Source organism: Thunnus maccoyii, chromosome 14 (assembly GCF_910596095.1).
Source record: "Thunnus maccoyii chromosome 14, fThuMac1.1, whole genome shotgun sequence".
Lineage (NCBI taxonomy): Eukaryota > Metazoa > Chordata > Actinopteri > Scombriformes > Scombridae > Thunnus > Thunnus maccoyii.
Window position 1 is genome coordinate 14,582,980 of NC_056546.1, and position 25,876 is coordinate 14,608,855.

The 25,876-nt window shown below is 36.7% G+C and overlaps 2 protein-coding genes and 1 long non-coding RNA gene across 4 annotated transcripts; all 3 read left to right on the top strand.

Moving 5' to 3' along the window:
* The first annotated feature begins 277 nt into the window (after nt 1-277).
* On the top strand, nt 278-16,420 carry LOC121912137. The gene is made up of 19 exons (XM_042434221.1): nt 278-347; nt 614-937; nt 1,043-1,363; nt 1,598-1,688; nt 1,795-1,886; nt 1,976-2,010; nt 2,521-2,538; nt 3,899-3,961; nt 4,424-4,486; nt 4,607-4,672; nt 12,243-12,351; nt 12,577-12,897; nt 13,175-13,471; nt 13,556-13,720; nt 13,875-13,909; nt 14,257-14,319; nt 14,805-14,861; nt 14,976-15,050; nt 15,260-16,420. Exons 1-18 carry the CDS (start codon nt 308-310, stop codon nt 15,045-15,047), a joined length of 2,232 nt encoding a protein of 743 aa, XP_042290155.1. The 5' UTR covers nt 278-307; the 3' UTR covers nt 15,048-15,050; nt 15,260-16,420.
* LOC121911345 lies at nt 3,778-5,564 on the top strand. 2 transcript variants are annotated; one of them, XR_006099841.1, is made up of 3 exons: nt 3,778-3,961; nt 4,607-4,672; nt 5,100-5,564. It is a non-coding gene; the product is annotated as an uncharacterized LOC121911345 (long non-coding RNA). The 2 variants fall into 2 exon arrangements; XR_006099842.1 differs by lacking the exon at nt 3,778-3,961 and adding an exon at nt 4,465-4,486.
* Nucleotides 16,421-19,239: 2,819 nt separating the features above from the next.
* Nucleotides 19,240-25,801, top strand: vdac2 (voltage-dependent anion channel 2). The gene is made up of 9 exons (XM_042434320.1): nt 19,240-19,389; nt 20,561-20,632; nt 20,747-20,796; nt 21,635-21,787; nt 21,885-21,937; nt 23,613-23,840; nt 24,782-24,932; nt 25,026-25,083; nt 25,411-25,801. The coding sequence occupies exons 2-9, from the start codon at nt 20,566-20,568 to the stop codon at nt 25,500-25,502; spliced, it is 852 nt and encodes a 283-aa protein (XP_042290254.1). The 5' UTR covers nt 19,240-19,389; nt 20,561-20,565; the 3' UTR covers nt 25,503-25,801.
* Nucleotides 25,802-25,876: the final 75 nt, after the last annotated feature.

The following is a 25,876-nucleotide window of genomic DNA, read 5'->3' on the forward strand; positions in this document are numbered from 1 at the left end:
TGTGTAGATTAGAAAGAAAGTTTTGAAGGAAAAAAAATCTGTATATATACATATATATTATTATTAAAATTACATATATAATTTAAAAAAACTTTTTAACAAAAAAGGAATAGGTCTTAGTTACTCATTGTGTGACTATAAATGAAGTAAATAAAACTCATGGAATAATAAACTAATTTTTTTTATAACCACTAAAACTGTTACTAGTAGATTTACTGCAGGAACTGCTTGAATGAGGAAGTAACCCAAGTAGAGTCACCCGCTGTAATGTTGAAAGTGCTCATTCACTCACAACGCTGAAGCAGACATGAGTTTTATTCCTCACCTAATACTGGCTGGACTCATTGGTAAGTCAGCTAAGATTCTAATATGAATGCTATGCATAAATGATAGTCAAGTTTGTAATTAAAAAAATATTGTTGGTACTGATATATGTATTGCTGTTGAGTGATAAAATTTGAGTCTTACATTTAAAGTGACAACTAGCCACTAATTTTAAATTTTAATATTGTGTTTTAATAAAATTCATGATACTAACCTGTAACTGATATTGATAAATACAATGCATTTGAAGGCATCACTACAAGATAAATGTCTGTTGTTGTTTTGGCAGGAATTCACTGTAAAATTATTACAGTGAGTCGAGTTTCAGTTAAGGCTGGAGGCTCCATCTCTATCCCATGTCTCTATGACCAGGACTACAGAGACCATGTGAAATACTTGTGTCAAGGATATAAATGGCATTCGTCTCATATAGTAGTTAAAACAAAGCAACGACAAAGTAGTTCAGGAAAGTTTTCAATCTCTGTTGACACAAACCAAAGAATCTTCACTGTGACTATTAATGATATAACGCATGAGGACACTGATTTCTGGTGTGGTGTGGAGAAATGGGGGGATGATGATGGACAGTATTTTCAGCTGTCAGTGACCACAGGTAAAATGCCTTAAAAGTTTTAAACACATTTTAAATCCTTTCTGTGAACAATTTGGCGGGGAAGAAAACTAAGAATGTGTCTAATTTTGAATTATCTTTTTGAAGGTATGTCAAATCTGTACGTGGACCAACAAGAAATTACAGCATTTAAAGGACGTAGTGTGACTATCAACTGTCACTATAAATACTCAGCAGAAAGAAAGTGGTGCAGACTGGGCCGCACCTGTGTGACAAATCAGTTTAGATCAATAGATGGAACAGCAGTGACCATCGATGCCAGTGTCTCCGATGTTTTCACTGTGACTATGAGTGAACTGAGGACAGAGAGCAGCGGCTGGTACTGGTGTGCCGCGGGAGACTTACAGATGCCAGTGCACATAACTGTTAATGAATTACCCTCAACTACAATGAGCCCCAGTACAGCAAGTAAGATTCAAACCATTTTCTATTCTCATAAATTAGTGACCAGTAAGTGGACGCAACAAAAGTGACAAAAATGAAACCCTGGTATATTATTAATAATAATACTATTAATAAATTTTAACTTGTACATCTGTGAGTTACAGTATTATAATCCATAATATACAGTATCATCAAAATACCGTGATACAATTCTTGCATTAACATGGCTTTTTACATGAATTTACTTTGACTTCACAGGGACACTTTCTGTTGAACCAAGTACTGCCCAGCCTACAAAAACCGCCATAACCGGGGCTGGTGGAGAGAGCTTGCAAGATGAACACAAGAGGTTACTACTCTTTACAACTTCAATGCATTTAAATCTGATTTACAACCTGGGTTTGTGCAAAAACATTTGCCCCTTTATTCTTGATGAAATGTAGGCTACCTTCCAGGCCCACTACAATGACGATTCTCATCATCACCCTGGTCTTACTGCTGTTAGTTGCTCTCACTGCATTTTTTGGATGGATGATGATAAGATGCAGTAAGTCTGTTGTAAGCTAATGCAAACTGAGGAATGAAATATCTGTTTCTGTAAAATAATTTCCTCAGAAATGTATGTGTTTGTTACAGATCAGACCAAACCTCGGACGTCTGACATCACAGCGGTAAGTATAGTCATGTATTTCCCTTATTATGTTTGCTGATAAGAAATTTGGATTGGTCACACAACACAGAAAGTAAACAGCATTTAAGGAACTTGACCATGCAAGTGTAACTGTACAATATACCTTATTTAACTACATTAACTGTTTGTTGGCTATAATTTCCTTGATTTACATCAGCATGGTAATTCTGTGAGTTCTGTAAACAGTTGTACTATTTAAACCAGAACATAACCTGTCCGGGCCTGTGGATATTACAAACCTGTGTAATACCAGCTAAATACATCAAAATGGAAGAGCTGGAAAATCATGATATTTTAAGGGAATATTTAGACGACATAAAATAATAATAAATGGCATTGTCCTGCAAGTTAGCTCATTCTTAGAGGCAAAAACCCAGGGCAAAAATGTCACTGGGTTTCAAATTACTGTAAGTACGAGCTGCTACCCAATGCTGTGAGTATCTAAACATCTGGAGATGACCCTGATGAGTATGTGATCTTTCCTCCTCAGGATTATGACAGCCAGACAGTAAGAGGCCACCGTTTAGACAGATTTTAGCAAGTCACTCAGACTAATTGTAAAACTTATACAAAATCTGTGACATTTCAGATTCTGTGACATAAGACGGTCAACAATGGAAAAAATATTGATGCATTGGAGGTGGTGGGCTCCATCACTGCTATCGAAATGTGTGACCCTAACTAAATATTATGAGGTCACCAATTGTGTGAACAGCTATGAAAATACATGACCTATGTACATCCTGTGGAGTCACCATTTCAGGTAGCAATCACAATATAATACGTGACCCTGGCAAAAACGTTTGCAGTGGCAATTAAGCCAACTGAGCATGATCAAGTCAGAAAGTCCAATTAAAACAAAAGAATCACTCACCAACAGTCCATCATAGTCTATCCGGCATAGGGCTCACAAACTGAAAGTGAATTTGTTAGTTTGTCATGTTGAGTCAGAGTAAGTTGGACCAAAAGCTGTGTCGACCAGGCTTCCAAAATTGACCAAATTTTCATCCCAATCCCCCTCACACACTTGCTTTAAAGAAATAATTTTTCAAGTCTGTCTGAAAACAAGAGTCATACTACGTTAAGGTGTCCATATGAACATTGAAACAGGTTTTGCTTGCTTTAATCTTTTTTTATTTAAAAGATTTTAAAATTTAAAAGATCCCATCCTAATGTGCTTCTAATTTAAGTTATGGAGGACAAAGTCAAAGGATTGTTTTGTGCAAATATGTGTTTAAAAGTTTGTATGAAGCTAATTTGAAGCTTCAGCAGACTTAACTTGAGCAAATTAGTCAAATCAAATGTAAACTTTCAAAGTTACAGTCTTTTTAGTAGCTACTGTGGACGGATAATAAGAAAAAGAGGTAATTTGGCACTAAAAAGACAGTAACTTTAAAAGATACCCACTTGATGTGAATCATTTGGTTGGCTGAAGCTTAATATTAGCCTCAGATAAACTTTTAAATAAATTGTTGCATTACATTGAAAGTGCATTTGAGTAGGAAGATCTCTCAATGTCCAATATGAACAAGAGGAATGATTCAAAGAAAAAACTGTTTGAATGTTCATATGGTGCCATATGTTTATATGGTGGTATTGTTCTGTTCCTACAGCCTTTGTGCTGATCTAAACCGCAGTTTGACACACCATCCCCCAAGTGTTGTAGGAGTAAGTAGGTGTGCAAAGAACGTTGTGAACTTCACAACTTCAGTTCACAACTTTCTAAAGGTGTGAACTTTATGTTGAATGCTCTTATGTGTGAATGCTCCTTACAAGCAAATAATTGTGCAGTTAGACAGGAGAAAGCAACTCATTGTAAGATAGCATATGATGAGATTGATGCTACATTTCAAATTCGTCCATCGTAGGTCTCACAAACTGGGAGTGATCCTGACGTGCTCTATGCCACCGTTGTTCATGCGGCCAGGAAGGTAAACCAGACAAAAAAATAATATTTTTTTAACACAGTATAATTTGCCCATATTTTATTTGTCCGCCTTCATTTTTTCCCCTGAAATTTTATCACTTTGACCTTGTATTTTGTCCAGCAGGACCAGACACCCAAAGACAGTGTGACATACAGTACTATTAATAAAAGGGATGGTGAGAAGCAAATGGTATGTGATTTATTTTAAACTCATATAAGCCTCTCAATCATGGAAGATTTAAAATGCCTAAATTAAAACAAATCAAAGATAGAAATAAAGTGACATGCAATGTGTCAAAATTAAATGAAAAACATATGTTGAAAGGACAATTATTTAGCTTTTTCAGCTCTTATGTGTGAATGCTCCTTACAAGCAAATAATTGTGCAGTTAGACAGGAGAAAGCAACTCATTGTAAGATAGCATATGATGAGATTGATGCTACATTTCAAATTCGTCCACCGTAGGTCTCACAAACTGGGAGTGATCCTGACGTGCTCTATGCCAACGTTGTTCATGTGGCCAGGAAGGTAAACCAGACAAAAAAATAATATTTTTTTAACACAGTATAATTTGCCCACATTTTATTTGTCCACCTTCATTTTTTCCCCTGAAATTTTATCACTTTGACCTTGTATTTTGTCCAGCAGGACCAGACACCCAAAGACAGTGTGACATACAGTACTGTGAATAAAAGGGATGGTGCGAAGCAAATGGTATGTGATTTATTTTAAACTCATATAAGCCTCTCAATCATGGAAGATTTAAAATGCCTAAATTAAAACAAATCAAAGATAGAAATAAAGTGACATGCAATGTGTCAAAATTAAATGAAAAACATATGTTGAAAGGACAATTATTTAGCTTTTTCAGCCAATACTACATGCAAAGCACTGTCACTGAAGCTCCCCTGCACCTCCTCATGATAATGCATATACACAAATGCATACATAAAAGGAAATACATCTAACAATGTGTGTTTTATTTCACTTTGTTTCTTTGGTTAAATTGTTTTAATTTAAGAATTTTAAACCTCCCACAGTTAATACTTAAACTATCTGTTAATAAAGCAAATGAATTTCTGTTGTGTTTTTCATCATTAGGTCATAATTATTCAGCATTCTGTGCTTTTTTTATCATTAGACTGAACCAGAAGATGGAGTTGTGATCTACAGCACAGTGAGTCAACACTCAGATAGAATGAAAAAGTTCTAATGAGAAGAAAAGCTGGGAGGACAATAATCCTGCAAGTATGGCAACATTGATGAGGTCATTCTGATGTGTCCAGCATTTTATTAGTTGTATCTCAGTTCACTTTGATAAATCAGTCCTGCAGGCACAGGCATATTTCATGATAAAGATGTGATGTGGTGACTTTGTCTGTATGTCATGTTGAGCAAGAGAAAGAGTTGGACCAGAAGCAGTGTGGACCACAGGCCTCTAAAATTGACCAAATGAAGGAATTGACCTTGTGGCCAACTTACTCCATTGTGAAACTTCTCCAAAAATGTAAAGAAGAATTTTGAAGTGGCTTGAAGAAGTCTGTCTTAAAACAATAGTCAGTTGTCAGGAGCTTTAATCATTCCTCCTGTTTATACTGGCTGTAAAAAGATCCTAATGTGCTTCCAGTATAGGTGATGGGGGACAAAATCCAAGGACCTTGTTTTGTGCAAAAATGTGTTTTAAAATTTATTTGCAGTTAATGCTAATTTGAAGCTGAATTAGTCAAATCAAATGTAATCTTCCAAAGTGACAGTTTTTTTGTGTAAAATTCCTTCTTTATGTTTCTCCAGACAGATCTGAATCATTTGCATGGCTGAAGCTTCATATTAGCCTCAGACAAACTTTTAATACATTTTTGCAGGGAAGGAGGACCATCATTTACATTGAAAGCGCATTAGAGAGAGATCTTTTAATGTCCGATATGAACAGGAGGAATGATTAAAAGAAGAAAAACCTGTTTGAATGTCCATTTGGGTACCTGACTATTGTTTAAAGATGGACTTAAAAAATTGATTTTCTAATGTCATCTAGTAGTTGATCCAGTAGTACAACCTCAGGCTCTGCTCGGGGTGTGGTGTAATATTAGGCACAAACAAGATATGGAAGGTTCAATCACTTTGTGTTTTGATCATAGACTGTACTTTTTTTTTGTTTTGTTTTGATTCTTATTATGCTTCATTACTGTGCAAATAAAACTGTTTTTTTTAAAAACATGCATCTCCATAGCTATTAATTTGATCTAAAGCATTTCGTTGATATTTAGTTTGTTTGTTTTTTTTGCTTGTGATTTCTTTCATTGTTGTAAAGGACTTTGTCACTCAGATTTAAAAAATCTTCTAATAAAGTTTAACTTACAATGTACAATCATGTAGCTTGTCATTATTTGCTTCATCAACAAACTCGCTACAGCCTCTGAAAGACAGTAATTTCACCCGCAGATGCGGGCATCCTCGGGGAAGAGGAAGAGGTTAAACCACAGTGACAGACAAGTCTTGTCTCTTGTTACAACTACTGTGCTGCTCTGCACAGCACTATCACATACCTTCCATAAAGTGTTGTCAAGTAGAGTAAAAATAGACTTTTTTAGACTCCTGTGACTTGGGTTATGTCCCCGGATCAAGTCCAGTTGGGGACTTTTATTGCATCTCTCTACTGGCTGTAAAAAAGGCATACATTCTTTTTTTCACCCAAGCCTCAACTAGAAACACTATACATATATATGTATATCTCACATTCTGTAAAACTCCAGACCAGGATTCAGTATTCTGTATTACAGATACATACACTCCATAACACCAAGCATCCGCAGCACAAAGAGAGTAGTCCAGAAATATTCAAATTATGCAACAATTTGTGGATTTGATAGGAGAAAGCAAATAATTTGAACATAACTGGTCATATTCTAACATAATCAATCAAGAGTTGGTTGAGTGGTTTTAAGGTAGAAACAACTTTTGTCAGATATGCACAATTGTGTGTCATAGGCACACATGACTGCTGTGCATGAACATACACACACAAAGAACTTAATTCTGGAAGCTGCTTTAATGGATTAGTATTTTCTCATTTAACTTGCCAAAAACAGGACTTCTATCATATACATTTTTTCTTCTTTTAAACAGATAGTTTACATTTTACCTGAAGAGAATGATCAGGAGAGCAGGAGACAATTTAACCAACAAAATACACTTTGGTAGCACCTCTATGCACCTTAAGAACAGTAGTTAACATTATCACTAAACTCTGTGGTTTCAACTGCTTATCTCTTCCACTATCTAGATTTTATGGTGTTTTCTGATTGTAATGCAATTATGAGTTGGTGTATGATGGAGACAAAGTAAACATTTCAAATGAACTTCCACCATTTAAAAATATATTTTAACAATAGCTGAAACATCCAGTGAGCTATGTCTGTACACTATGTTAAACCTCAGGTTCTACAGGCCTGTCCTCTCAGAGAGTTGATTTGTCCAAGACAACTCATGAGTTTTCTGCATTCAATAAGATGGTGCATTTATGAGAGACCACAGCAAAGCTCATACAGTAACCTATATTTAAACCATCTCAAAACTGTCCCCAGTCTTTGATCACTGAAGCACTGAAACACTATGAAGCATCACTGTTTCACAGAATGTTATACAGTCAAAATGTTCACATGTGCTGAGCAACTCTTGGTATTGCATTTGTGTGGATGTATTCAATCTGAAACCATGATGAAACAGTTTCTCTGTTGGTCATTTTGTTCAGTCAAAGTCTATATTCTAAAAACTGATCACTTTTACTTTTTGGATGCAATTTAAGAGACTTGGGATGCACCCATGGATGTATCATGCAGGGCTGCCACCATTTGTGGCACCCGCAACAGAAAGTGTCATCAAAAGTGCCACAACTTCCTGCCACAGTCTGTGGGGTTTGGTTCTCAGAAAAGGTGAAGGGTCATATATTTTTCTGTTTACTGAAGGGAGGATAGTCTAAACCATGATGAAACAGTTTCTCTGTTGGTCATTTTGTTCAGTCAAAGTCTATATTCTAAAAACTGATCACTTTTACACAGCCTGCAGCTCAGAATTCAAACACTGTGCCATACTAAGAAGCTGAATGGCTGAATTCCATTTAGCTGCTTGGCTTTCAGGGTCCTCGTATTACGCACAATGGCTCACTAGAACACAGCCTCTAATTCTAATAATGTTATAAGTAACACTTGTGCTTTTCCATTTATGACAAGTCACAACATTTCTGTGAAAAAGGCCATTTGTTTCAAATTCATTAAGGTCTCACAACCAAGGTGTGATTGTGAAGTGCTCTATGCTACTGTTATTCATAATCAACATGTAGCAGTTCAGAAGGTAAACAAGATGACATAATACTATTTTGTGCAGTGCTGGTGCTTGAATTGTCTGTTAAAAAAATCTTACTGCAAGGACATTGATATTGTTGTCATGATTAGTCCATAGTTTTTATCATCAAATACCTCATAAGATTGAACCAGCAGAAGGAAGTGTGACCTATAGTGAAACATGTAACTGATATTTACAGACCCTCAGTCACAGATTCATGCAAATCTGCACATACAGTACATCAAATAATTTTGAAAAAATATTGAGATTGTTCTTTTTTCATACCTGCCTAAATGTGAGAAGTTCAGAGGGGTAAGAGTGTCTTAATATTAATAAGACACTCTTATGTATTTAATATGTATATAATACAGCATTTAACTGTTTCTATTTAAATTTCTATTTTAAATCTGAATGGAAGATGGAACAAATAAGTTTATAACTCTTCTACATTTTGGCACTCTAGCCCTTAGACCAGAAGGTAAATACTAATGTTCAGAGTGAATGATGTGAGATAAATTTGTCATTGTTTTCTGTAACTCTCAAAACACGAATTTCTTATATATAACTGAAGAGAATTTCCTACCTGTAACCTTCATAGTGGTCCGCAAAGACAAAGACAAAATACCATTTTATAATAAAAGGATTTACACACATCTGTTCTGATTCCCCAAGTAATAATTAGTAGAGTATATAGGAGTATTAGAAGCTGAACTAAAATCAATAAAAAGGAGGCGTGCGTATTGTCCTCCAAATGCTTGATAAGATGGGTCATGCTATTAACTGTGTCATTGGTGCTTCTCCATTGTCTTTATAAAAATGTTTGGTGCATAAATGAATCTGTCACTAGAAATGTGTTTATAGAGACAGTATTGCAGTGCTCAGTTAAATCTTGGGGTTTGCACCTGAGGTAGAAATCATTCAGTTCATTAGCTTTCTTAAAGGACCAGTGAGGTTGCAGATTGCAACCAAATGAATATCCCCTCCCCACTCACCCTCCCTTTCCAAGCATGTAGAAGAACCTTTGGTGGCCGCAAAAAAAATGTGAAAGGCTGTCTCTAGAGCCAGTGTTTGATATGTCCGTTCTGGGCTACTGTAGAAACATGCTGGTACAACATGGTGGGCTCCGTGGAAGAGGACTCACTCCCTATGTAGATATAAAGGGCTCATTCTTAGCTAATGAAAACACAATAATTCTTATTTTCAGGTGATTAGACACTAATGAAAACATACTTATGAATATTATATTCCATTTCTCCCAAGTCCGTTCCACTAGATGCCACTAAATTCTACACACTGCACCTTTAAAGATCATCTGTAGTGTTCATTGTAGTAAAATGTTGCTCAATAATGTCCTTTTGTTGTTTCCTGGCCTCTTTTAGCAGCTCATAGCTGAGCCCTCTCATGATTTCTGAATGCTACTTTTTCCTCTTGATGTAATTATCTCTTTAGTAATGTGCGGTTTGGTGGCCTTTTTGGGAAGTGTCTTATTTACACAGAAATTTAGGGAACCAGTTTTTCTCTCTTGGTGGCCTCATCAGCGTTCATGTTATGAAAAATGTTCCAGTTATTGCACAGGATGCAACCTTTCAGTGTTTCTACCATAAACCTGTAACTTGCTAAGTTAATGCAAAGTTTTTGTATCGGGGCCAGTTTTTCCCAGAGGGGGTTCTGATCTAATAGTGTAGGCATTTTTAACATTTCCATAGCATCTAACTAAAATTCTGTTATCACATGTTTTTCACGTGACGTGGTCAAAAAAATGGAGTGACTGTTCAAGTTTGCTGTCAACAAAACTGCCCAGAATAAAAACAGGAACACCTGTTGTGCACTGCAGCTGGAATGTAAACAGTGCAAACAGCAATGTTACAATGATAATGTAAATTACAATGACATAAAACTTCAACATCAGGGCGACAGACAGTCTCTCTGGTTGTGTTGTATGCACTAGTTATCACTTAGAAACACTGCCGTAGCACCACCTCCATTTTTCCCTGACAAGTTGTTTCTGTCCAGGAGAACCCCTTGACTTCAACCAGTGAGTTGGGGATGCCCTGGCATTGTTCCTCTCTTTGCTTTGGAATGAGGCATTGGAGGTCTGCCCCCATGTCGTCTTAGCAAAAGCTTTAAAAATTTAAAGTAGGTACTGTTTTACTCTTCCTCGCCTGCCTTTTTACCGCAACTGCTTCACATGCTCAGGGTGCAGCCTTACAACTATGGTTAGGTCCTGGAATGAGAGTGAACCCAACATGAAGCGCTAGCGACGCTGTAGCTTTTCAGCAACAGTCCCAAAATAATCATTACCAGGAGGATAACTTGAATGTACATTGACATTTGGACTTCAGATGTTTATAATAATAATAATAATAATATATTATACATTAAACGTAGAAAAAAAAACCCACAATAAAACAACTCTAAAACAAACAAAATGCAGCACCATGTGAGGCTGGGCCGCAAGCAGAGCAGCACCACCTGAAGCTTGAGCACAGGTGCAGAGTTGAGTAGTGCTGTTTTAAGACTCTAAAATTAAAGATGTGATGTGGGGAATTTGTCATTGTCACTTTGACTTGTTGAGTCACAGCAAGAGCAAGACTTTAAAGCTATAATATGTAACTATTCTGCATTAAAATGTCTAAGAACAACTAGACCTATGTTAGATATCTTGTTGAGTTGTGTACTTACATTATCCCAAATGTTTCCAATAATTTTCAAACCCAGAGAAATCAGTAATTTTAATCAAGGTAACAGTCTGTTTCATTTGGTCGCCTGTCAATGGCATCATACCCCATCTACCAAAGAGAATATACATACAAGATGCAGGCGTCAGCGTTGTGGTTGTCCGCTACAATGGCCTCTATCGAAGTGTACACACATACAAGATAATTCATCATCAGTATTGTGGTTGTCTGTCTTGTATGTGTACACTCTCTACCAAAGAGTGTACACATACAAGATAAAACATCGGCATTGTGGTTGCCTGCCAGTCATAAATTGACTTTTACTCAGTTTTAAGCCACATTTTTATGATAAACTTTTTAGATCTTGGTTGTTTTTAACTGTATCTTTTAACCGGATGAAGGATTTTAGTCACTGGACATCTGGATCTTAAGTTATCAGAGAAACAAGCTGAGCAAACGTTAACAGCAGCTCGGCTTGCAGCCCCTACCGGACGTCCTGTGTCTACTGAACAGCGTCAAAGACACACTGATTTGTTACGTGAAACCGCTTTATTCAGTGTTTTTACCCATTTTAATCACGGGCTTTGTTTGTTTTGGAGAGGAGGAGACCTCTGCGGATAATTTGACTCCTGATAAAAACATCCTGATATGAACACTGAAGTAATCCTATCTCAGAGAAGCTGGTTGTTTAACAATGAAGACAACAACTCACATGATCCCACGCTACTTCACACTGTCATCACACTCCGTCTTTTGTTATTGTTTTGATTGAGAGACCCCTAGCAGCAGAAATTACATATTGTGCCTTTAAATATGCACCAAAAGCAGATCAGATCAGAAGTGGCTTTTACCCAACCACTGAGTTGACATCTTTCCATTGAACAAGATCTAGATTGAGGGAGAAACTTAAAGCATCATTATCCCTCAACCCCCCAACAGTTTTAACAAAATCTTCCATGTACCTGATTATCTAATAATTTTCATAAATGATCTCCAGTGTTACCTGGCTAGCAGATATTGTGCAGAATGTTGGATTTATAGGAAAACACTAGGACAACAATCAGCTTGCCAGAAAATGGATGGGCAGATTACTTAGCAGGTACAATGCTCACTTGTAATTACTTACCCAAACCACCTTGTGGCAACATGCCGAAGTCAGACAGTTGCATTTCACAAGTTCGCTCATGATGTAAATAAGCCAACTTATGAAACGTGACTGTCTGACTTAGGAGGAGGAAAGATTGTAACAGCTGCAATTGCATATTTAGGAAGCTCAGGAGGTAGAAAATCAGTCTCTGTGCCTCAGCTCATGTTCAGTTCTGCTTTCTGACATGGCTGCTCCTCTCCACTTTCTCCTCATCCTCACTGGACTCACAGGTCAGTCACAGGGGCAATTTTTAACTGTCAAATGATGATAATGACAGCGATAATATAATCCCTTGTAATTACATACCAATGTTTTATTTCATTAACTGTGGAGACAACTCTAATTTAATATCTCACACAACAGTTAATAGAAATATCTAGTAAGTAAATTAATATGAAAGAAGAATATTGGTAGCAACTATGTGCGCTGAAATGCTGTTCTTATTTTTGTTGCAGGAATTCACAGCCTGACTACAGTCAAAAAAGTGTCAGTGAAGCTTGGAAGCTCAATCTCTATCCCATGTCTTTATAGTTTGAAGTACAAGAACCATGTGAAATACTTGTGTAAAGGATATTACAGGCACTCCTGCTCTTATGCAGTTAAAACAAACCAAGACAGTAGTTCAAAAAGGTTTTCAATCTCTGATGACCCAAACCAAGGAATCTTCACTGTGACTATAAAAGATCTGACAACTGAAGACACTGATTATTGGTGCTTTGTTGAGATCAATGGAGGAGCAGATGTTGGAGAGTATTTTCAGTTGTCAGTCACCAGTGGTAAGATCCCTTAAAGCATCTTTAAGCACATTTGAAATACTTTGTGAAATTTTAACGATTTAGAGGAAAAACACTGAAGAATTTTTGCTAAAATTATTATTTTCTCACATTTACTTTGTAAGTCAAACGTAATGACAATAAATGTTAAGACAGAATGAATTATTTATCTGCTAGATGTTATTATATGCAAAACACATACATTTGAAACATTACCAGCATGTATCAATTATTAGGATACCCACAATTTTCTATTGAATATTATTCATCTTCCATTAAGGTACACCCCGTCTCTCTGTGACTCATCAGAAGATTATGGGATTTTATGGAGACGAAAAAACCATCAATTGTTCTAACTGTATCACTGGAGTAATTAAGTGGTGCAAGCTGGACAGGTCCTGTGTGTCAAATCAGCCTGGATCAATAGATGGAACAAACGTGACCATTGTCACAGGAATCTGCAATGACCGTGTGACTATGAGTGGACTGAGGATAGAGAGCAGTGGCTGGTATTTATGTGTTAAAGGAGACTTTCAGATGCCAGTGCATCTGACTGTTAATGAAAAATCTACCACTAGTAAGTATTACACCATTTGTAAATGTTTTGGTGGATTTATTGTTGTCATATTACTCTACAACATTGTCTTATTTTGAATTATAGCCAAGGCCACAGCCATAGTCACAGCCACAGCCACAGCCACAGCCACAACCGGACATACTCAAACTTTATGCTGCAGTGTTGCAACGAGCCTCATCATCACTCTGAGTTTGTTGATCTTCATTGTTACGGTGGCCTTGTTCATCTGTTTTTTATTGAAAAAGCACAGTAAGCCCAACCTGAATTTTAATCCAATTCATGCCAAAAGACTTGTTATTCTTCAATATTTTCACTTTAAAGTTAGATTGTTGTGTATTATACTGTATATTGTGCATTGCACATTGAGTGTCAGTTACAGGACTTTTCATTGTTTAACTTTTAGAACAGACCAAAGAAGACTCATCAGCTACAACAATGGTAAGATATGCTGATTAATTTCCCAATATAATTTTTCATAGAGAAGACTGTAAGGTTCCACAGTATAAAGGTAAAAGTGCTTTCCTGATCATGTGCTTCAGTGATGCCAAGATAATTGTATAACTGAATTAAGTTTCAACATTTTCAGTGAATATGTTGTCTCTTTGCATCACAGAATAGGTGGCAGGACTAAACTGTATAATTGTACAATTGTAAAAATGGTTTACTTGATTATTTAAAAAAGCATGGTAATGATAGAATCTAATGTAAACTGTGAGAAACAAAATCAAAGAGGTGAAAATGAACGGCTTCAGACTGCTAACATTTGGTTTGCTCCTTCAACACAGGCTGAAGAGGAAGTAACTTACAGTACTGTCAATGTTAAACACAAGAGAAAAAGGTCTGGCCAGGTAACTCCAACTTCAATGTTCAGAACATTTTCAGAGGATATATTGCCCCTGTACAGTCTACAGGACTATACTGTGCAATTGCAGATGGATATCTATCTATCCTATAACATAAAATACATCCTAATATGCAATATTAAAATAAATTTTAATGGGGCTGCAACTAACAGTTATTTTCATTATCAAATAATCTGCTGATTCTTTTCTCGATTAATTGCTTAGCCAATGAAATGTTAAAAAATGGAGGAAAATGATGATTATTATTATTATTATTATTATTATTAGTAGTAGTAGTAGTAGTAGTATATCCAATTAACTGTCATATATGAACATCTTCACATTTGAGAAGCTGGAACTATCAATATTTGTCATTTTTAATTTGTGATAGCTCTATTTAATGTTTATGGTAATTCCTTGATTATGATATGTTTGCCTTAAAATTAAAGTATTTCTTATTTCTGTGAATGACATTTGCTCTTTCAATGCAGGCTGTACCGGATGCAATATATGGTAATGTTGATAACACGAGAAAAGCCTCAGTCCAGGTAACCATAACACATTAAAACTATAATTTGTCTTACATTATACAAGTACAACTTCACCCAGTGCAACTGTATAAAACAAAAACTTTTCATATCTATCTCCCCTTCTTTACCCAGAGGCCATGTGCTGAGAGTGATGTGAATGTGATATACACTGCTGTGGTTACCCAGAAGCAACAACATGTTTGAAAGGTAAATATTTAGAGACCTGCTTCTAACCTCATATTGTTTCTCTCATCCTGTAATTCAGTCGTTTCCTATCATTTTGTTGGCGATCTCATTATGTCTGAAGATTATGCCTTGTCATTGAACAAGTTACTTTTTTTTTTTTAGTAGACTTGAACAGGTTTCATTTTTGCTGTTCCTTCCTTATTGTCATATCCGCTTCTGTTTCACAACAGGTTGAAGCAGAAGATAAGGATGTTACCTAGACCACATTGCCTCAGCGCTGCCAAAAGATGTAAATGTTTATATATGTTTGTCCATCTCACTATTACTGGACTCTTTTTGTAAAGTGTTGCAATGTTGTGCAGTAACTTGAGCTGTAGCACATTTTGTCCTCTTCTGCATTGCTGCAACACATTTCAAAGAATTATTAACTACACCATTGACAACATGCATCTGTCTTCATACTTTAATGTGCATTCAGTCATACTGTGTGATTAAAGAATAAATTACTATGCAATGTAACTGAATATTGCTGAAAGAAGAAACTTGCAGTGTACAGAGTAGTTCTATGACCACCATCAAGATAAAACTAAGCAAGAAAACAGTTGAAACTTGCAGTACTGTAAAGATTTTCATTCTCATCTCTCTGTCACTGCACAGATAGTGATAAAATGATTTGTTAGGGGATTTAATTATCACTATGCCTTCAGTTGCCAATTAACAAGAAAAGAATGCAGGCCTGTCTGAGCCCCGGTGAACTCGGCTAATTTTCCACTGTTTTGAGGTTGGAAAATTAACCAATCAAAACACATGGCAACCTGTGACTGTGACACCTTCAACATGATATGTGGTTAATGAAACACATTTTTTCGATTGAGGATCATTCCTTCTCTCTCAACCGTCAAACTGAGGGTCTGTTTCAGAAATCATGATCTTATTTCACCTTCTTTGTGAACACAAGGCGCTATAACCATAGATATGTTAAGTACAAACGGGGTGGTATATAACACATAATCTTACATACATGATTAAGTGTTTAAATTCAGTATTTCTTGGTGATCTTAGTATCCTGGGCAGGGAGACTATCCAAAAATTCAAAGTATGTCAATCATATTTTTTTACTGTACAAGGATTTTGACTTAATTCTTCAGGCTTACTGCGCTTAAAATAAAAGATTATCCACTGGGACCAATGAACATACAGTTTCCAGTGATTTGTAAACAGATTTCCATAGTTCAGATAAGGTGCATCACAATTCTGTGTTTCTACTATCAACATAGAACTTATCCAAAGGTTGAAAAAGATATAAAGTTTGATTGATGACAGACACCAGAAAGTATTCAATATTTTCAAGTGTTTCTGGGTATTATCAGAGCATAATGAATATTGATAAAGAATAGAACTAACAGGGCAAACATTTTGTTGCTACTGCCATGTTTTAATAAATGAACACATTTCTGTCCATACACCAGGAGCGCTGATCTTTTATTTATTTATTTAGAATCCACTGCACCTTGCATCTGGTCTATTGTTCAAACTATATTCTGAAAGTACACTCTAGCTGCATAGATATTTAAATATTTTCTAACCAGTGTAAAGCAACTTCCCTACAGCAGGAGGAAGAAAGATTGTGACAGTTAACTTGCGTAAATAGAAAATTGCTGCACTTTCTTCTCATCCTCATTGGATTCACAGGTGAGTCACAGGGGTCAACTTTCATTGTTAATATACTGTATGTGATATCTTACCATTGTGATGGTTATTTCAGATGATAACAATGTTTTTATTTAATATATTGTGGAGACAAGTATAACTTAATATGTAAAACAAAGTTAATATGAATATCTAGTCATAGGAAGGACAAATATTGTTAGCTTAAATAGCAGGCTCTGTTTGGTCTTGTTACAGGAATTCACAGCCTAACTACAGTTATTAAGGTGTCAGTGAGTATTGTGAACACTTGTGTAAAGGATGTCATTGGTTGTCCTGCTCATGTGTAGTTACAACAATCAAAAGTCATTCAGGAAAGTTATCAATCTCTGATGACAAAAAACAAAGTCATCAAACAAACAAAAAAAACTTAGCAGTAAATATTACTGATCAGATGGATAAAGAAATAAAAGATAAAGACATTTGGTTGGCTGAAGGGGAAGTGACATATACTGTACTGTTAAGCACAAGACCAAAACTTCAGGCCAGGTAAGGGACTATATGGAAATTATTTGTGTGGGGAAGGGGGGCTGAACCTTCTTTCTTTGGACCCTCCTCTTGACTCAGAAGAAATATTTTACTGTCCCTTTGCAGAACAGTATACAGTAGGCCGCAGAACTACAACTGCAGATCACACCAGAATTTCCTCATGGACACAGGCAACTGGGATAATGAGGGGCTGCAGCATTCCCTAAAATCAGGCATGGGCTTTCATACTTATTTATTTACAATTGTGAAGAGCTGCAACGATCAGTTGATTAATCGATTAACTGCCAACTATTAAATTAATCGGGAACTATTTTGATAATCAATTAATTGGTTCTGTCTAAATTATCTGATTCCAGCTTCTCAAATATGAATATTTTCTGGTTTCTTTAGTGTTCTGTGATGGTAAACTGCATATCTTTGTATTGTTGGGCTTTGGGAAACAGTGATCGACATTTTTCACCATTTTTGTGACATTTTTTGGACCAAACAACTAATCAATTAATCAAGAAAGCAATCGACAGATTAATCAACAATGAAAATAATCATTAGTTGCAGCGCTACAGTTGTGCACACATCAGTTACAGTTGATCCAAATTGATTTACCTGGCAAGTTTTTTTTTTCTTTTCTTGTTGCAACATAGGAACAGAACAGTACAAACATACAGGTAGACAAAAGGCTCAACATTGCATGAAACAAGAGTCACAGAAACAAAAGAGTCAGATATAAATATCAAAACAAGCATACAAACAAAAATAAAACAAACAGGCAATAGATTTGTAAAAGTTAATAAAAGCAGCAAGAGGATGAAAAGTGGGAAAACAAACAAACAAACAAAAGGCACATACGTATGAGGCAAAAATCAGATATGTCATAATACAACATTAGTCATTCATGGAGAAAAATAAACCATATGAGCCCAGCATGGACTTAAGATAAGACTTTACTGAACCCCAGTGGGGAAATTCACATGGTACAGCAATGTAGAAAACAAGGAAACAGATAAAAACCAGAAGTTATAAATGCAAACAAAATAAGAAGTCAAGTAAATGGAATTCAATCTATATACATTATAAACATTACAGTACTTAGGCTATGTGCAGAAGTAATTGCTCTGGTAGGTGTAGCTGTAGTTATATATTTATATGTTATAAAGGTGAGGTAGTGAATACAAAATATGAATGAAATATGCAGCAGTGTTATCTAAAAAGGCCAGCTATATTTCTACTTATTGTATATTACTATTTATTGGGCCCTCACAGCTGTTTTATCCTGTTGTCACAGTTCTCCTGTTCTCACAGTCTGATGGCAGTGGGACTTCTTATTTTTAAGAAATTTAACAGTGGTGAGTAAGGAATCTATTTCTGCCAAGAAATGAGGTATGTTTGGTACACATGTCAGTACTCTTTGGTTGTGTAAAAAAAAGAAAAGAAAAAAGACATTGACCACATAATCAAGTATTAGATTGTAAATGTGTATGTGCAATGAGAGATATATAAATATTCTAAATAAGTAGAAAAATAAATGATGATGATAATAATAATAATAATAATAATAATAATAATAATAATAATAATAATAAATTAATTAAATAAATAAAAATCTCAAGGTCAGACATTAGTAAAGAGCAATTGACCTGACTTCAGGGGGTTTCATCAAATTCTGTCATATTCTCAGAACCTGTCGCTTTTTTATTATTTATAAGAGAGTTAAGCATTGAGTTCAATTCACTCAAAAAAAGAGGGAAAGAGGGTTGTGAAACAAAAAACTTCTGTTTATGAATAAAGACAAAAAAAAAGAGGAAAAAAAACTATATAGTTTACAGATTTGTTACTCATGTTGTCATGGTAACAAATTATTTATTTAAGAGTAAAACGGTGGTGGAAGCTATTTCAATCAGACTAAAATGTCATTGTTATTTTACACTGATATCTTATTGCTCATCCTGACGTCTAGTCATGCACTGTGTGACGTAAAAGTCTTTCTACTCAGGCACAGCCTTGAACGTCCCTGGTCCTCCGCCGGAGATGTGATAGGTCTGGACTTCGTTGCGGTGCAGTCTCCTTCAGCTCGCCCTCCAACCGGTGACGCCTCCCTCGGCCGTGCGGTGTGAGGAACATCTCTAATAAAGTCGCTTTTCGTGTACCTCTAGCCCTTCTTCTACCGGTAAGAGACGTATTTTAATCTTTTTGACACTGTTAATCCACTTAATTATGCGAGAAACCGGCGATTTAGCTTTGCTTTACACACACCGGTACTCTGCAGGCTAGCAAAGTTAGCTGAGCTAGCTATACTCGGCACGCTGCGTCTGACACATCTCATGATAAAAAACAGGGCAGCTTTGCGTTGTGTTACATGTATCATGTTGCTGAAGTAGTGGCGTATGTTCTGCAGAGATACCCCAAAGAAAAAAAATGATAATTTTCTTGTATAATGTCAGCGAATATTATGTTATCCTCCCTACGGCCTAGTTAACAGGAGTGTGAGTGAGCACAGATAATTAACACATCCTGCTAATTGGCACCGGCATGTGCCTCGCCACGCCTGGCCGTGCAGGCCAACTAATGTGGAGAAGTTAAATAAGAAGAAGCAGGCCCTGACCTAGGTACACCAGTGCGGCAAAATGGCTCCTCTACCTCGGTAACCTTGTTCACAGGCTGTCAGGCACTTGTGCTGCTGTTACTACCTGGAGCTCTGTAATACTGGCGTGAAATGCAAAGTGAAACCAACACTGTCAAATAAGACTTCGAAAGTGGACTGATTAACACTTGTACCCTCAGATTGTTAAATTGATCCATATAGGAGAGAAGAGTTTGATGTGCAGTAGAGGATGTATTTTCCATAGTTTTGCAGTAAAAGCTGACTGGTACAGGAGATGCAGGCCAGTCTGTGCAGTGAGGAAGGCCCGTGTGTCCAGTCATCCACAGGGCAGCAGCCTCGTATAGGTTGTAAATGTCAAACCCTATAATGCAAGGCCTAACTGTCTGCTCAGCAGTGGTGGCAACTGTAGGAGGACCATATACTGTTGCAGTTGACATGTGAATCAGTTTTCTTTTTCTTTAGGATAAATGCATCAGCTATATTAGCAAGAATTCACACACTACCTTTACGGCTGTTCACTATAATCTCTTTTGCTATAATTTATTTCTTTTCGTCATGCAAAAACACTCACCCATTCAGATATCTCACTATTTTCTACTGTCAGAACTTGCAATTGCAGCTGTTAAAACATCACCATGTCATTATTATTTTTTCTTTAAAAATGTACACAGTCTAGTGGAAATACATTTTAAATCAGGAGAATAATCACAATTTATTATTTTTCTTCTGTCTACAGAAACGATGGCTGTGCCTCCCTCATATGCTGATCTGGGCAAGTCTGCCAAGGACATCTTCAACAAAGGCTATGGTATGGTTTCTCACAGTTTGACCGCAGTGATGTTAAAATGTCTGTACTGCCAAGTCTAGTTGATATTGTAGAGTAGCTCTGAAATAATTTGAGCAAAATATTTCTTTCTTTCAGGATTTGGCTTGGTGAAGCTTGATGTCAAGACGAAGTCAGACAGTGGAGTGGTAAGATAATTTCTCTGAAAAATACAAAACTAGAACTTAATCTATAATCATTAAAGTGTTGAAACTGCACATTAAAGTCACATAAGATGATGTAGGTTTTTCATTAGGTGACAAAAATTTGTTTGACACTTCTGTGTGATGGCTCTGTTTTGAAAAGATTTACTTTTTTTTACTATGGCATTGTCAACCATAAAGGTAGCAAGTCATCACCCAGAACAATGGAGTTCAGCCTCACGAACGTGTCAGACCTAATATCTAACAAAACCCAGCCATGTTAATTTTAAGGGCTGCAAATTAAGATTATTTTCATTATCAGTTAATCTATTGACATCTTCATGATTATCTGTTTTGTCTATAAAATATGACGGAGTGAAAAATATCCATCACAATTTGTTGTGTACAAAGTATAGAAGTGTAAAGCCTCACATTTGAGAAGCTGGAACCTGCAACTGTTATGATTTGTTGCCTGATGAATTAACTAATCCATTATAGATAGTGTTGTAAGTAGTTAGTTGATGAATCATCCCAGTTCTATAGATTACAGGCAATAATATTTGTTGTTTTTAACTTTAAGGGAATACATGCTTATTGTGATTTTCTGTCATTTATGTACTGTTATGTCAGATGTCCGTGTTAAACATGGTCAAACCTCAAAACCTTTAGGTGAAAGTCGTGTAAAAAAGCTCCAAAAGACAAAGGCCCAGGTTTCAGTCTGCCCTGAACACTTTGTTTCCAATGTTGTAAATATAATGAGAGAACATTGAAAGAACCAGTTTCTTTGTAATTTGTCTTTACATTTTTCTTGTCATTGTCATTTCTCTAAAATTGTCTCCTGCAGGAATTCAAAACATCTGGTTCCTCCAACACTGATACCAGCAAAGTTGCAGGCAGCCTGGAAACTAAATACAAGAGGTCAGAATATGGCCTGACCTTCACTGAGAAGTGGAACACTGACAACACCCTGGGAACAGAAATCACAGTTGAAGATCAAGTGAGGAAAATATTCAAACATTTTCAACATAATAGCCAAAATTGTCTTCTCAACATTTTCTTTCTTATGTCAAATGGTTTGTAATTGATTCTCACAGATTGCCAAGGGACTGAAGTTGACTTTTGACACAACCTTCTCACCGAACACTGGGTAAGATGATTTGTTACATAAAACATGAGATTTACTTCTTAGAATATACTGCAAATGTTTGATGAAAATTTAATTTGAACTCACTGGTCAACATACTTAAAGGACCAGTGTGTAGGATTTAGGAGCATCTAGTGGTGAGGTTGCAGATTGCAACCAACTGAAACCCCCCCCCCCCCCCGTGTAGGAAAACCTATGGTGGATGTGAAAAAGGTGAAAGGCCTTCTCTAGAGTCAGTGTTTGGTTTGTCTGTTGTGCGTTGTAGAAACATGGTGGCCTCCATGGAAGGGGACCCACTCCCTATTTAGATATAAAGAGCTCATTGTAAGCTAATGAAAACACAACGATTCCTATTTTTTAAGGGATTATACACTAATTAAAACATATGAATATTATATTCCATTTCTGCAAAGTTCGTTCCACTAGATGCCACTAAATTCTACACACTGCACCTTTAACAAATGTAGTTTACTCTGGCTGCTGCCTCTCTACAAGACTAGTAGTGGCAACCTGATCTGTGCTGCACATGCTTCTGACAAGTGTCGTTGCAGGCCATCTGACCCCTGTCCCCATATGGAGCAACTCTGTTGTAATACATGACTATGATTTGCTGTCATGTTTTTCACCTTTGTTTGCTTGAGTTATTACAGTTTTTTTTTCTTGGAGGAATAGAAATCTGCCTTACTAGCGTGCCCACATGCTCAGGCAATCCTGTGTATTTTGCTTTCTGTGAGGTGTAAATCACTTGAGGAGTATGGCACACAGCCTATAGGAAGCTTGTCCTCATGTTGAGTGCGGGGTGGTTTGTGAGGGTGGAGTTATGTGACTACATTGAGACAGCATGTTCGAAGCTACAATGTCATGCTAAGACTGGGAAATAAAACACCAGCATCAAGCCAAATGCCGGTTAAAAATAAAAAATAAAAAAAAGAGATTCTCATCGTGGTGGTTACTCAAGCTGACAGCTGGTAGAGAGCCAAGGTGTGGAATTATCTCGGGGATCGTAAAACCTTGGCTGTAGACTATATGTTATCTCATACTGACTGAATTGCAATCAGGTGATTTACAGTCACAATTTGGATTTGGAGCATTGAGATCATTTGTGTTTTTATTGCATTTACGTAAGATGTTTCGCAAAAGATTTTTTTATATCCATTTCCACCAGGTAACCTGTCAAGATTTGTTCATTTAAAGGCTTTGTAGTAGCATGTTAAATGGACTAATGGCGTACTGAAGGAAATGTAACTTATCCCTTGTACAAATTATTTTTTTAATAGCTAACCTGACTTGTTCGGGATTAGGGCTGCAGCTAACAATTATTTTTGTTATTGATAAAGTAATCTGCTGACTATTTCCTCGATTATTCGTTTGGTCTATAAAATGTTAGAAAATAGTGAAATATGACTAATTTTCCAGAGTCCAAGGTGTGACATCTTCAGCCCAAAACCCAAAGATATTCAGTTTACTGTCATTTGACAAAGAAACGCATTCTTCACATTTGAGAAGCTGAAACCAGCGAATATTTGACATATTTTGCTTAAAAAATGACTCAAACAATTAATCAATTATCAAAATACTTGCAGATTAATTTTCTGTCAATTGATTAATTGATTAATTGTTGCAGCTCTAAACGAGCTTTCACTTTACGATTGACCAAAGCCATATTTGTCATCAACAGCAAGAAGAGCGGCAAAGTTAAGACCGCCTACAAGCGCGAGTATGTTAACCTGGGCTGTGATGTCGACTTTGACTTCGCTGGCCCCACCATCCACGGAGCTGCTGTCGTCGGCTACGAGGGTTGGCTCGCCGGTTACCAGATGACCTTTGACACTGCCAAATCCAAGATGACCCAGAACAACTTTGCTATTGGCTACAAGACAGGAGACTTCCAGTTGCATACCAATGTGTAAGTAGAAAACTTTCCAAATAAAGTTTGGATTTGTACCATCTAGTTGGACCTTTTCAGTTCAGTAATTCAGAGGCACAAACCTAAATTTTATCTTGATCTAGAAAGTCCTTTATAATCTACAAATACCTATGCATGTGATGTATTGTACAGTGCCTGAAGTTACCAAAAACATGAGGTAACATGGTATTTTTAGTATTATATTCAAATGTATCAAAGGCCACGAAGAACAAGAATGAAACGACCAAAACGTAATTAAAAAAAAAAAACAAATACACAAAGCTCAGGTTGCTAAGGTGATGCATTCCCCATTGTGACTCAAAGATCAAACAACCATAGGACCTTTTTAACATCCGGAAGCAAAAATGTCGCAGAGCAGCTTCTTGTTCAACATAGAATTTATTTACTTGTGCCAAATGCTCACAAAACATGAATACAGGTGAGAGAATACAATAGCTTTAGCTTAGTTACGTGCACCAAACTGAATAAATAAGGCAACCCAATAAATAATAGGGCCTGTATTTTATTGTATGTCTGTAATTAAGCCAGAGGGAAGGCAATGGACACATTTAAACATTGTACTGTACCAGTAAAATATGCGGTGTTATTCTGTCACTGACACTTTTTTATTTGCACAAAATTGTCTGTTGCTGAGCTCAAAAAAATGTCAGCAAGGCCAGTTGGTTTTGAAGCTATTGATTACCAACTTAAAAGTGCAATTCAAATGTGCTTATTGTCATTGTTAGCAAAATCCAGCAGAATGGCAGGTTGTTTTTTTGTTTTTTTTTCAGATTTCATGCGCAGCCCGGGGAAGAGCAATATTCTGCAAATAAAACTAAACAGCTATTGAAGACTGCAATAAAAACCTGTTTAGTCAGAAATCCCATTGTTTGTGTTTCTTGTTGTGTGAAATCTCTCTCTGTCTCTTATGATCTTTAAAGCAACGACGGATCTGAGTTTGGAGGCTCCATTTACCAGAAGGTGAGCGACAAGCTGGAGACAGCAGTCAACCTGGCATGGACCGCTGGTAGCAACAGCACACGCTTCGGCATCGCAGCCAAATACCAGCTGGACAAGGATGCCTCTGTCAGCGTAAGTAGTGCAGCCAAGACTTCAAGTGGATGAGGCCAAAGAAGAATGTACTGTAAATTGTCAACAACTGACTGTCATGTTTTTTTTCCATAGGCTAAAGTGAACAACAATAGCCTTGTTGGTGTTGGATACACCCAGACTCTTAGACCAGGTAAGTTGGGTTTTACAGGTTAATGGAAAGCTTAAGGATGTTTACAAAATGTGTCAGTTAACAGAAGTTCTACAGTTATTTACCTCTGTTTTTAGTTGATTTCCTGTATCACAACTGTAGGCTCTACACTAGTCTTCCCACACAGCAGTTCACTTTTGAGCAGATGGTCTATAAATGACTTGACCTAGAATAGAGTCATTTATAGCAACACTAAACAGCCTACGTTTCCAGCTAGCTCTCATTCTCAGAAATCTAACCTGTGTTTGAGAATAGTAATGTTTTGTTTACACATGTAATGGCTAATGTCGGTTCCTCTTTCCTGCGCAGGTGTGAAACTCACCCTGTCTGGCCTGGTCGACGGCAAGAACATCAACGCTGGAGGCCACAAGCTGGGTCTGGGCTTGGAACTGGAAGCCTAAACTTTCGTCATACTGCAAGGGACTAGGGAATATCAGAAGAATCTGGCCTTAAAATGTATTTCCAACCAGCAAGGGGATATCTTGGAGAGATTGGTTCAAAGGCTACAACAACAAACTGAGTACCACCTTAAGTTGGTGCTTTTGTCATTGGTATATTTTACCTCTGTTGCTTTTTACTTTGTAGTTGCATCTATTCAGGAGTCAGTGGGTGGCATATTATTTATAAATCATGTCGTTGTTCCTGTCCAGCACTGCCATAATAATAATGAAATCAATACAATCCCATTGCCTGTCATCAACTCTGTGTGGCTTTATTGTGATAATCCCAGACACTCCGTTTTTTTTTCATCAGTTGACGGTTTTGTGTGGTGAGC